General features: G+C 33.0%; 1 protein-coding gene across 1 annotated transcript in view; it reads right to left on the minus strand.

Annotated features, from left to right (window-relative positions):
- Positions 1–1,715: 1,715 nt before the first annotated feature.
- LOC147073827 (scoloptoxin SSD14-like) overlaps positions 1,716–13,221 on the minus strand; it is a 36,685-nt gene continuing 25,179 nt past the window's right edge. Inside the window, exons 4-10 of the mRNA XM_085944245.1 lie at positions 10,141–10,333; positions 9,819–10,019; positions 9,248–9,518; positions 8,130–8,320; positions 6,821–7,061; positions 5,940–6,053; positions 1,716–4,681 (exon numbers count right to left, since the gene is read on the minus strand). Of these exons, the coding sequence (XP_085800371.1) occupies positions 4,523–4,681; positions 5,940–6,053; positions 6,821–7,061; positions 8,130–8,320; positions 9,248–9,518; positions 9,819–10,019; positions 10,141–10,333 (1,370 nt within the window). The 3' untranslated portion in view covers positions 1,716–4,522. The remainder of the gene's footprint in view (positions 4,682–5,939; positions 6,054–6,820; positions 7,062–8,129; positions 8,321–9,247; positions 9,519–9,818; positions 10,020–10,140; positions 10,334–13,221) is intronic.

Consider the following 13,221-nt stretch of genomic DNA (forward strand, 5'->3'; position numbering starts at 1 on the left):
GCTTCTCTTGAATTCTTCTCGGACGTAGCGCCATCTGTCATTCAACAACATAAATAATTTCGTTCTGTTTGAAATACGAACGACGGTTAAATTTGTTCATACAAAAATAATAAAATCGCGATTAAAAAATGGGAGGGTAGGGGTAGGAGGATGAAAATTTGGGGTTATAGGTATTTTTTGATGCAAAATAATAAAAAAAATACAAAAAGAAATTTTCAAAAAAATAAAAGAAAAAATTTTCTGGATAGAGATACCCTAATCACCTAGCGGTATGAAATATACTGGTTGACCTATTCTCATACCTAACAAATATACATAAAAAATTTCATAAAAATCGGTCGAGCCATTTCGGAGGAGTTCGACCACAAACATCGTGACACGAGATTTTTATATATATAGAGATTATCTTAAAACAGCAAATTAAAAAATATAAATCATAGCGTAATTATTTATTTATTATTATCACTTGAAGCAAAAATGTGAAATTCAATACTCTGCAAAAAATTCCTCAAATTACTTGGTCAACAAATAAAAATGTTTTGTACTTGTTAAAGATTTTGTAAAATGATACATAGTATTCAATTTCTATATACTAGGAATAGACCCCTATGTAAAGCACTGTTTGTTATACCTATAGAATTGGTTAGATTCCTTCTTCTCATATCTTCGATGCAAAAAATAATAATTTTATTATTTATCAAATGCAAGTAGGTAACTTTTTGTTATCTTAATAATCAGGGCCCAAGGCCTGAACAAAAACGAACCATAAGTGCGAGTGAGAAAGCATTCGGCACACTTATATCTCTGCAATATGTATTAGAGTAAGATAGAATTTCTACGGCTAAATTAAATATTTTTTGTAAACGTCGCAGGTAGTTAATACTGTGTTGGTGTGTTTAAATTTGGTAGCCGTAACGAAGCGTCGGCCTATAACGTCGTGGGTCCTAGGTTCGAATCCTGGGTCTGGCGAAATACACATATTGTTTTTCAATTTGTGTTTGAGTCAGAGTATAGACCCAATAGGTTGAGCTAGTGGTTAACATCCATTTCTCGTAAAAACCAAAATCTGTTAATACAAACCTCCACTCTGTGGAGCCCCATATGATCTTATTATGATCGGACATGGGTCAACTCGCTGAATTTTAAACTATTAACGAAACCATGCCATTTTATTTTATTTGAAATTGGTTGCGCTAACATAAGCGCTTCAATTCCAGGCAGGTAGTCCTGGAATAAGTGTCAGTCGCCATCCACCTGTGTTAATAAGTATCCGATCCAAAAATGTAATTTGCTTGTTTTTTTGGACTAGAGATCTGTGATCTCAGCCAATAAGTTCAAAAAAATCCTATTCCATATCCTTTATAATTACCACATAAACATGCTTTTATGTAAATTAGTATTAAAATAAATGTGTCTAAAAATCATGTGCCGATTTTCAATTACCTACCCCTCAAATTGTGACTATGCCCAGTTTTCTTACCATTTCCTGAAAAGTAGCATAAGCATTAGTATCAGCGCGCAAAGGCCGATTGGGCTCAATTGCTTCAATCCCTCTTCAGACTGGGCCTGAAAATAATATACCAACACATTTACTATGTAATGTGTCAATGATATTTTTAAACTGTCAATATCCATACAATATAATAGGTACTTATAGGGATTTCATTGTTAATATTCTCTTATTATAAAATAGTTTCAGTTTTTTTTTTGCAAATTTAAAATAGGTAATAAAAACCTGAAGTCATTTGTTAGGTATCTTTATTTCAGTACCTAGTTAAATACTTAACCTAAATTTCACTTATCTTTCAAATAAGAAAGGCTCACAAAAGAATTCTGCAAACAAAATAAATGAATATAATTTTATGTAGGTAAGTAAGTACAATAATGAGATAAATAAATAATTAAATTACAATGATAACATAATTATGTGGAACTGTCAAAAACCAAAACCTACCTTATTTTGAATATTAACATTCAAATAATCATACGTCGACAGACTAGAAATTATGGTTTTTGTTCAAGCAGCCCAACACATTTTTACCATTGTAAAAGTACATAATATTACTGATACATACACATAGTGAATAGCATAAAAATGATCTCTGTCACCCTTTGCATTTGAAACATCTGAAACGAAAGCTCATCTGAAATATGAGCCATTGAAAGCTGAAGTGGTGTAAGTCAAAAAAGGTTGATTTCCAGAAATTGGGGTCTTAGTAGAAACTCTGTAAAGCTTGGTGTAATAGAGAAACTTTGATGCCCTTTGCACAATCTACTCATTATAAGCATCTTTAGCTAATAGTGACTATTTTTACCTGAATACATTGGAAAATTATCATTATTTATTTACTGTGAAAATGAATTTCACCACTTTCAAACTTTTTTTTCTAAAATATTTTATTTCAATGACTTACACCATTTTTGTACGTATCTAAACCTACCTTCAACATTAGCGCCTATCATCAGAGAATGAGCATTGAATAAATTTCACTAAAATGTTTTTATAAATTTATTAAGAATAAAAACTGAATAAACATAATTATTAAAACATTTGATAAAGAAATTAAGTATTTAGGCTTAAAACTAATCACTCGTCAATTTTCTGGGCGTATTCAACGGGACCAATGTCTTCGATTATACTTCCTGTCTTCAAGGAGTTAATTATGACGCATCTAACAGTGATATCACCAACAAGTGACATACACCACTACTCCGTAAAACGCTATAGCTGTTCGGTTGGCCACTTTTAGACTGTTACTGCGATCTATGGAGAAATAATTGAACTACACTTACACCGCTTTTGCACAAGACAGAATGATGCTCAATCTTTCGATTTATGGTGTAAACTCACAATGTGCAAAAAGTGACTTACACCACTTTAGTTTTCAATGGCTCATATAATTTTTGAGAAATTTTACAGCACAGCATTTTTACGTTTACCAATTTTCAAAACCTGTCAAATAGCACGACAAAATGACAATAGGCACTTTTGTGTGTAAACAGTTGCTGTCGTGATAGGTACACGTTATTGCTGGCAGAAAAGCTATCAAACCATTGACGATATTTTAATTTGAAAGACATCACAGAATTTAAAATACATAGTTAATAACTACTTATACAAAATAATACTATGAAATAATTAATAGTAATCATTAGTCTGTTCCCCATATAGATTGGGAAATCTCAGTTGAGTTCATTGTTTTAATCAGAGCATTTTAATATTATTACAAACATTTTTACATCTAATATCAGTGATCAGTGTCAGTTCCTCTAGAATGTGTATAAGTTATTTAGAACATTATCCTGCTCTCTGCCTTTTCATATAAAAAACCTATTTTAAAAACTATATTATACGACATATAACATCAAACAATATAGGTAAGTACATAATATTATGACGACACAATAGAACATAAAATTTTTACAAAGAAATTTTTTATGTATGTACCTACAGTAATACCCCGACTTAAGCGAACTCGGAGTTATGCGGTTGTTTATTCGACATTTCAGACCCAGTTCCACCAGAAAAGCAGATGACACTTGCAAGCTTGACATAATGTTTCAGCACAATTAAAAAGGATTTTAAAAATTTAGAAAACATAGAAAGAAAAATGCGTTATAGCTACAAAGTAAGGAATAAAAAAAATATTCGCTTGCTACGAAGAAATTCTGCATGAAAAAAAGAGGGCATTATGTCTTCAGACGAATTTTTTAGATTTTATGAAGCCATCGACATCGAAATAACTTTTTTGTGTACAAAAGAACTGCAATTTTATTAAATATTTTTCTTATAAACTAGTGCTTTTGTTCGTCCTCGGTCCCAATTCTTCAGATTTCTTTTATTTATGTCGGACCCACCTGTTGCGCAACTTCGCGGTATTACTGTATCATAAACTCGTTTAAGAACATCACTGCATATTAGAAATAATTTATATTAAAGCGAGTCAATCTTATTTTATCCTTTCAGCGCACAAATAATTTACCAATTAACTGCATCAAGATTTGATTTTAATACATTTGGGCATGTTTACAAGCTACAATATGTAAATAATATGCTAATACATGCTAATGAGTTAATTTATGTATTGTTTAAAATTCTGTTAGTATTGTGAAATAGTGCTCAATAATTTTTTTAAGAAAAACCTATAAACCCTCTTAATTTTGATAGTTATTTTATTTTTGTACTAATTATTTCAAATAACTAAATTGTGAAAATAGTACAAAACATAAAAATGAAATAACTAACAAAATTAAGTGTTAACTAGGTATGTCTTTCCACCTACAAATAACAGTAAAAAATATATTAACATACAAAAAAATTCTTTCAATGATTCCAAATGTGTTTATAAAAATACTTACTACATGAAATCAATAAAATTTATACATTTAAGGTTTGCTGACCTGTTTCAATAAAAATGACTCCCATTAATCTGTAAATATTAAAACATATCTAATAAAATTAGACTATTTTTGTCCATCAGTTAAAATTTGTCCTAGTTATTGGAATGCATCCAAAGTTAATTTAAAACCCGTCGACACTTCCTGGTCTCCGTTTGTCAGTGCTTAGGTGATACATTCCGGTGGTTCGATTTAAGCTGATCGCATTTACCGCAGCAAAGCCTGAAGTCAGCGCCAACTCCGATATGTTGTGCCCGATCTTTTGCAGTCTCCGCAACACTCTCTGCCAAAAAAATACACCTTTTTAAGAACTTTCTGAGTAACATTGGACTTTCAAACTTTTATTTCAATTCTTAAAACCTTCTGGTATTGATTATCAAAGCATAATAGTGATGATAGACTAAAGATAATCTCATGTGATTACGCTCTCTCACACTATGATTTTATAAATCAAATATAATGTTTGTATAATGGTTCTGAAACTTCAGAAAAATATGATTTCAAGGTAAAATGTAAGTTTAATCGTATAATGCATGAACAGAAATCATTGGATCGGTTTAATAACTTTGTACTGTAATGGCAGACAGTTATAACTGTAGTTGTTTCACTTTTCAAGTTTTCTTCCATAATATACATATTCCAAATTGTACATTCTTTGATGTAGCTAAATATTAGAGCTGCAACTTTATTGGTCACAAAGTAACGTTAAAAGATATGCATCTGACCAAATGTAAAAAAAGTTTATATTGCAAAAAGATATAGGTAATATAATATATCTGCTTAAAATGCAAGATAACGATAAAACTTGAATTTTTTTAAAAGAAATGATTAATGTTGGGATGCTAATTCCGCTTATTTTGATAAACATAAATTACTTCAAAATATCTTATAAACTAACTTGTCAGACTGACTTCAAAACTTTGTTTTTTCTCTCATATAAAATTGTGTAAACACCAGTTATAAGGCCTTGTCCAGATGGCTCGATTTGACTTGCACGTAAAAACTTGTGCGCATTCCAGGTACATGTGATCTTATTGAGCCGCCCACATGCACTCGCAATGCAACATCTGTCGTAGCGCAAGCACTCGCTAGATTCTTGACAACGCGACGTTTTTTATAACCATTTCAAAATGAATTTCGACCGCCTCGCACTTGAAACAACGGTTTTATGATCATTTCAAAATAAATTACGTCACCTAACTTATAGAACTACAAGAATATATCTTGCTAGCTTGCTTGCTGATATTAAATCTCAGGAGCCATGTGTCACGACTGAGTTGCAGTATTTCTTCTCGCACTCGCGCTTGTTTTTTTATGCCCATTTTATTGTTAGCCCATGTAGCACATTTTTGATACTCGCGCAAAAAGGGCGGTGAGACACGCGCCATCTGGATAAGGTCTAACCATCTGCCATCACAGTACCGAACTATTCTTGATATGTTATGGTAAACATTGTCGATCTTAACTATCACTAATTGGGTGTTATACATGTCTCTCTAGATATACAAAATAATGATTAAGGAATCATAATGCCGGCTTACCTTATCAAAATCAGACTCATAGCCGACTTCCATGGGAAACAGCTGATGATGAAGTCTCGGAGAGCCCATAGCTTCATTCAGTGGCGTTTGTTGAAATATATGTTTCAATAAAACCTATAAAATTCAATATTATTTTAATTCTCAATAAAATGAACTAAACTAAGAGGAATAGTTTCTATCTACTATTTTAGTAGTTTAAATTCATTTTACTCTTAACATAATGTTTTTTATTGTGGATAGAGAATTATTATGCCTGACGATTTATATAAATATAAAAGAACTCTCTTCTCGTTGTAACTTAGACATAATATGCACAATTAAATCATTATTTACTTGTGGGTATATTTTTCAATAAATTATCACCTAGTATTAAATAATAATATATAAGTATCAAGTATATATTTTAAATCTACCTATAATCCATGAATGTCTCTTTATTTTCGAATTTCATTCGATTGCGTAGTGCCCTATTTTCCTGGCGCCGAATCGTCTTAGACCCATTATATAGAACTGGTATTTACTTGGTACTCTGTTATAATGGTAAGTCATTTTTAGCCTGATCGCAGTTGCAGGGCTTCTAACACAGAAAGCATGTCACCCTACTACGCATGAATGTTTTCATGAAAACGATAGATTTTTTTTTGTTTAGACTTCGACCATCATTTATAGGGATTTATTGGTTTTTGAAAATAGATGCTTCATATACAATGAGGAAAAAGCCATATATATATCACAATGTTGTATACATTTTTGATTTTATATCTATTTATCAATAAATTTAATAATGTATTACCGACAATAACTTTGGACTAATTGTTTTTTTACCCAAAATTGGACTATGATAATATGACAAGTAAATAATTACAAAAGGTACTACTTGCCAGCGCAACTTGTGTTGTTATTTTAGTTCCTCCAGCTGCCCCAATAATAAATCTCGCCCCGATGTCCTTCTCGATGATGATAGATGGACACATGGAGGATAGAGGTTGCTTCCCGGCAACGGGGAAGTTGGAGGGAGAAGGCGGCAGGCCGTAGATGCTTGTCACGTTCGGGTTGGAGAAATCGTCCATCTGATTGTTCAAAATAATGCCCGTCGATTCTGACACGAAGAAAGCACCAAGTCTGTAAAATTGAATGCCATCAATCATCATCCAAAATCATACTTAATTTCTGATAAACGTAAAGAATTCGGAATACAGTACTCTCTCAGTAATCCATCACCCCAAAAACTAAACAAGTGTCTAATGTGAAAGCGGCATACATAGTGCATACATACAAAATATGGTAAAAATTAAAACAGGTAGGTATTTCAACTTCAAATTCAAATTATACATATTATTTATAAATTTATTAACTACATATTTAACAGTAAATCACTTAACATAACCAGTTGTTCAGTGTTCTTTATTCTTTTCCTGAATATTATTGGAAGATTATGTCTACTCGTAATTTACGCAACATGATGAGTGTGTTGACGGTTGCATTATTTTCCTCTACCCAATTAATGGAAACGGCAATCCCAGCTAGTGCATCTTCTGATTTGACTATATGAGCTACATTCATCCTCAGAATCTAAGTCTCTTGATATATTTATGAGCTGGTCTTCAGTTAGAATTAATGCGTACTATTCAGAACTTTCTGCTATCCGTTCTTCTAAAACATTTCGTGTTAGCTCTGAGTTTTCAGTCGTCCTGTGAATCAATTCTTCAAATGGAACAGAGTCTTTCGGTTTCCAATTTTCATCTTGATTCATGGAGGGTCACAGCTTTTTCCACAATGAAATTATTGGTCGTCCTGGTAAGTTGTTTCATGCCTCAGCTACGTTAAATACGACGGCGGACAGCTGACATAGGCACGTGGCTGACTACTGAATTTAACGAATTACGAATACCAGCGAAATATAGAGCTGGATTCTGTGCTTTTTATTAGTAAAAATAACGGCGGATTATAGTAGTTGTCGGATAATTATGTGGCGGATTACTGAGAGAGTACTGTATATACAAATTGACAAAAATCATAGTAGAAGACGTATAAAACTCTCTCCAAATCAACATACAATGCAAAGTCACTTGTAGCAAACCTAATCTGTAGATCAGTGGTTTTTGTTTTCATATGTTAAAAAGCTCCAAGCTCCAAGAAGGTGCCCTTCAACATTTTTTGATAAACCTTATAGTATGTGGTAAACCTTACATGAAATTGATTGTACTGGTCACAGCGATGGCATCTCCATTGGGCGCCAAGACGGAGATGTGAGCTGTTCCGTGATCCTCCATTATGTCAAATAAGGCTCCGTAGTGCTGCCAATCCTGGTTAGTTGAATTATCTTTTATGAGAGACCTGATATGCTCCGCGTATTCTATCGATGTTAAATTATCTAAAAGCTAAAAAATTCAGAAACATTTATTATACTTGTCGCCACTTATGCAATGTAATCGCACGCTATAATCTTATAAATTAAGGTTTATCTTGTCATTTTCTCAAAATTTACATGTATTCTTCCACCTCTTATCATGTTCGCTCCTGAAGTGGAACATATGGCTACTAAATCATGAAGAATCACAATTATATTTGATAATATATAACGTCGATTGAAAAAATCCATATTATTGTTTTTGACAGACAAAAATTAACTCAACTAGTTTTACATAAAATAAATATAGTTTTGTGTGTATTATCAAAGTTTTTAGTCTTTGACAACCTGCCACCATACGAGCGAATGATTGAATGCATGAGTAGTGTTACACCCCCGAATGGTCCCCATTTGGGGATATCTCTATGGATCTAGAGAGGCCCGAACCATTATCAAGCCGACACATAGTAAGGGTTGATTGCGAAAATAAATAATAATATAACCGGCAACGCTGTACTTGTTTGGCACCAAAATTTAATAACGGCAATGCTGCATTTTTGTCCATTACTTTTAGCGTAAAATTATCGCTTACAAGCGTGCGATGCGAGACCGCTCGTAGTGCTAAATGCAGCGGCAGGATCGAAAGGCAAACGATTTTGGTGCACATGCGCAGAAGAGAAGGTAAAGCAGCTATTTTGAAAACAGAGAGAGATTTTTTTTTATCATCGTAACCGTAAACATATTTATACCGGGCTCCGAATAAATAAATATGTAGTCATATTATAGTAATGTTAACTAAATAAAAATCGCCGTTTTCAACCATTCCCGTGTTATTTATTTACCTCCCAAGTCCCAAAATATCACAGAGGATGACGATAAAAAGCACAAAAAAAAGCGAGGAAAGAGCCATCTTTTCGTGATCACGTTTGGACGGAGATGTTAGTAGGTAGGTATTTACCGGTTGTATCTTATTTTGTGGCATATGTCTAGGATCTCCCAATCCGGTTCTCTTTGCATAAGCATATTTGAACGTCTCGATGATGCGTTGCCAATATTCAGCCCCATTCATCATAATGCCCGGTGCAGGTCTATTCTCGGCATTAGGAAACACCCATCCTTTCAAAATGTTAATGATAAAGGCAAGAATATGGCCAGATCCGGGTAGAGGTGCTGTATTCAATGTCAGTTTGCCCCCGAGGTCTACTGTGAGTGGCTCTTGCCAGATGGGTCTGTAAAAGGAACATAATTTCTCCTATATACTTTGTAATGAAAATAATTACAATTTTTATTTACTTAGGAGGTTTGGATTAGGATTTAGGTGCATTTGAAATGATAAATTGTTGAACTGTATGATAAATCGTTACACAAAAATAATGGCATAATAATATATGCATTAAAAAATATAAACAGTGACATCTAATAGAATTTTATAATAGTATTGTATTGCAGATAACGTAATTGGTACTACTATCAAATTATTGTACTACCTAGTCATGATAATTATTGTCTACGATAGTTGTGTCACTAACCTGTAATCATTCATGTCCTTTTCAGTAATAATACCGTTCATAGCTTGTATATCCGCTACAAATTGTTTTGTAAGACTACCATTATACAATGCGTCAGCTCCTTCCCGTGCTATGACCTCGAGGGTTTCCGCTAATTTTAGCCGCTTTACCCTGTCGCCTTCAATCCACACGTTATTTGTTGCAGGGTTTATGAATATCGCACTAAAATTAATAAAAATTAATTAAAATAATAAACATTTAAATTACATCTCTTGGTAGGTAGACAAACAATATTGTGCATATATATGAATAAATCATTACTCGTAATGGTTGTTACAATCACCTTAAACTAGACTCATTTCTAATTTGGTCAGCTTTGTCCCTGAGCACATTAGCGAAATACTTTGTGACGATATAACCTCTGCGAGAAAGTTTAATCGAAGGTGTAATAAGATCAGCCCAAGGTAACTTTCCGTATTCATCGTGGAGAACTTTATAACCCCGCAATTCTCCAGGAACGGCTGCTGCCATACCACCTGAAATTAAAATAGAAATAGTTGTTTGTACGATCAGCTATAATAAGACTATAATCCATATTTATTCAGTAGTTATTTATAATTTTTTATATGCTTTTAATAAGTCATTTGATTAAATACATGAAAATCAAAGGCGTGTGGAGCGATCCATACATGCTTTGGATGCGGAGCATGCCCAAAAATACTCAATAAAATAGTAGGTATTTAATAATAAATTTTATAATAATACAAAGTATGTAGGTACCTACAGTCGAACTTTGTTAATACGAGGAAGATGGGACCGACTGAATTTGCTCGTTATATCAGAGAATAGGTATTTTTACATTACACAACAAAAAAATTCGAAAAAAAGTTGAAAATAAAAAATCTAAAAACCTCTGTGAAAATCCCCGAAACAAGCATAGCCTTCATAAACTACAAAAGAAGTTGTTTATTGCAGTGACGTCCCTAGACAAAATGCCGCCTCTAGGCAGTGCCAAAATGCCGCCTCATTTTTTTATATAGTATTTTTTATCATTTTTTCATGACTCCAATATCTAAGAAATGTATTGTATGGATACATTACTAAATATATACAAATAATACAAACGAAATTAAATTTAGATATAAAAAGCGAATAAATATAATATAGATAAATAAGTTAGACACCCAAATCACCAGAGTCTGAGGTTCTATTTGGTTGATATTTCTGACACATTTGGTTTGTACCATTTAGAAATACACAGAGTTATCATTTTCATACTCTTTTACTATGCTATTATTGTACAACATGTAAACAAAATAATTTTAGCTATTTCTATATAAGTATCATATTTATATATATATATATTCCAAATGATTTTCCTCGATTTGCCGCCCTTCGAGTAACTGTCGCCCCCAGGCGACGCTCAATCTGCCTACCCTGACGGGATGTCACTGGTTTATTGTAACGAACACTGGTAGGCACCTACGGACTTCACAAACTTTGGATTTTTCAACCATATGCATGGATCTTCTCTTCTTCTTCGACCATGTCCGATCCTATTAGGATATAAGGCATATTACAGATTTTGTTTTTACGAGAAATGGATGTCAGCCACTTGCTCAACCTATTAGGTCCATACTGTGACTCAAACACAAATTTAAAAATAATAATATGTGTGTGTACTCGTTATAGAGATACCTGTATATTTTTAAAAGCATGTCCACAAACCGTGTTCACCGCACGCCACTGATGGAAATAGAATTTTTTGTTTAGGTAGGTATTAAAAAAATATTAAGTAGGTACCTACATAAGTTTAAAAATTTATAAATCCATTAAATTTCAAAAATTCCAATTGATTCACAAGTACCTACCTAGGTTATCAAAAATGTAAACAATAAAAAAAATACACAATCCATATGTTTCCGTGATTCATCATTCCAATAATAATTATAAGTAGGTCTTTGACACAATAAATAAAAAAATGGAAAATCATAAATAATTGTTTTTATAGTATCTAAGGCCTTTATGCATAGTCATACTTGTGCTATGTTATATAAATAAGTGGTGTTATACGTTATTTAGCCAATTTTAGACGCATAATGAATTAAGCGAGCGACTCCCATTTGGTGGCGAAATCGAAAATTGTCACGCTTTGTGAACATAGATTAATACAATATTGTGTTCAATGTCGTTTACTCTTTTCAGATACATCAAAATTGTACCAAGTAATGCACAAACACCAACCACAAAAGACCAATGGTATGAATAATTTTGCATATATTTAGTACACTCTACATGAGGTTTGAGAATGATGAACACAAAAAGCGTGTTGCCATTTCAATCTAATATATAAAAATTAATATTAGTTTGTTTGTGTGTTTGTTTGTTCGTATTTAATGCGCAGCCATACCGTTCATCCGATTGCGATAAAACTTTGTCAACTTATTGCTTGCACTTGCGCAAAGAGTATAGGCTATACTAATATATAAAAATGAATGTCTGTCTGTCTGTCTGTCTGTGTGTCTGTCCCGTATGCGTTCCTATACCATTCATCCGATTGCGATGAAATTTTGGGAAGTGGTTGTATGCACACCCATAAAGGTTTCTGAATTAGAAAAATCATCACTTTCTTCTTCTTCTTCATTATATTTTCTTTTATTCGTATGGTTCCTATACCATTCATCCGATTGCAATGAAATTTTGGTAAATGGTTGTATGTACACTCATGAAGGTTTCTAAATTAGAAAAATCATCATTTTCTTCTTCTTCTTCATTCTATCTTCTTTTATTCGTATGGTTCCTCTACCATTCATTCGATTGCGATGAAACCTTCGTCAGTTGTTGTGTTAACACCCGCAAAGGTTTATGAAATAGTACAACCATCTTCTTCTTCTTCTTCTTTTTCTTCATTCTATCTTCTTTTATTCGTATGCGTTCTTATACCATTCATCCAATTGCGATGAAATTTTGACCAGTTGTTGTGCGCAAGCCCGCGAAGGTTTCTGAATTAGTACGACCATCTTCTTCTTCTTCTATTCGTATGCGTTCCTATACCATTCATCCGATTGCAATGAAACTTTGGTGAGTTGTCGTGCGCACGCCTGCGAAGGTTTTTGAATTAGTACAACCATCATCTTCTTCTTCTATTCGAATGCGTACCTACACCATTCATCCGATTGCAATGAAACTTTGTTGAGTTGTCGTGCGCATGCCCACGAAGATTTCTGAATTAGAAAATCATCTTCTTCTTCTATTCGTATGCGTTCCTATACCATTCATCCGATTGCAATGAAATTTTGATCAAGTGTTGTGCCCTTGCCCGCAAAGGTTTCTGAATTAGTACAATCATCTTTTTCTTCTTCTATTTGTATGCGTTCTTATGCCATTCATCCGATTGTGATGAAATTTTGACCAGTTGTTATGC

Source organism: Rhyacophila brunnea, unplaced genomic scaffold (genome assembly GCF_057557595.1).
Source record: "Rhyacophila brunnea isolate RB1 unplaced genomic scaffold, BYU_Rbru_1.0 scaffold_17, whole genome shotgun sequence".
Lineage (NCBI taxonomy): Eukaryota > Metazoa > Arthropoda > Insecta > Trichoptera > Rhyacophilidae > Rhyacophila > Rhyacophila brunnea.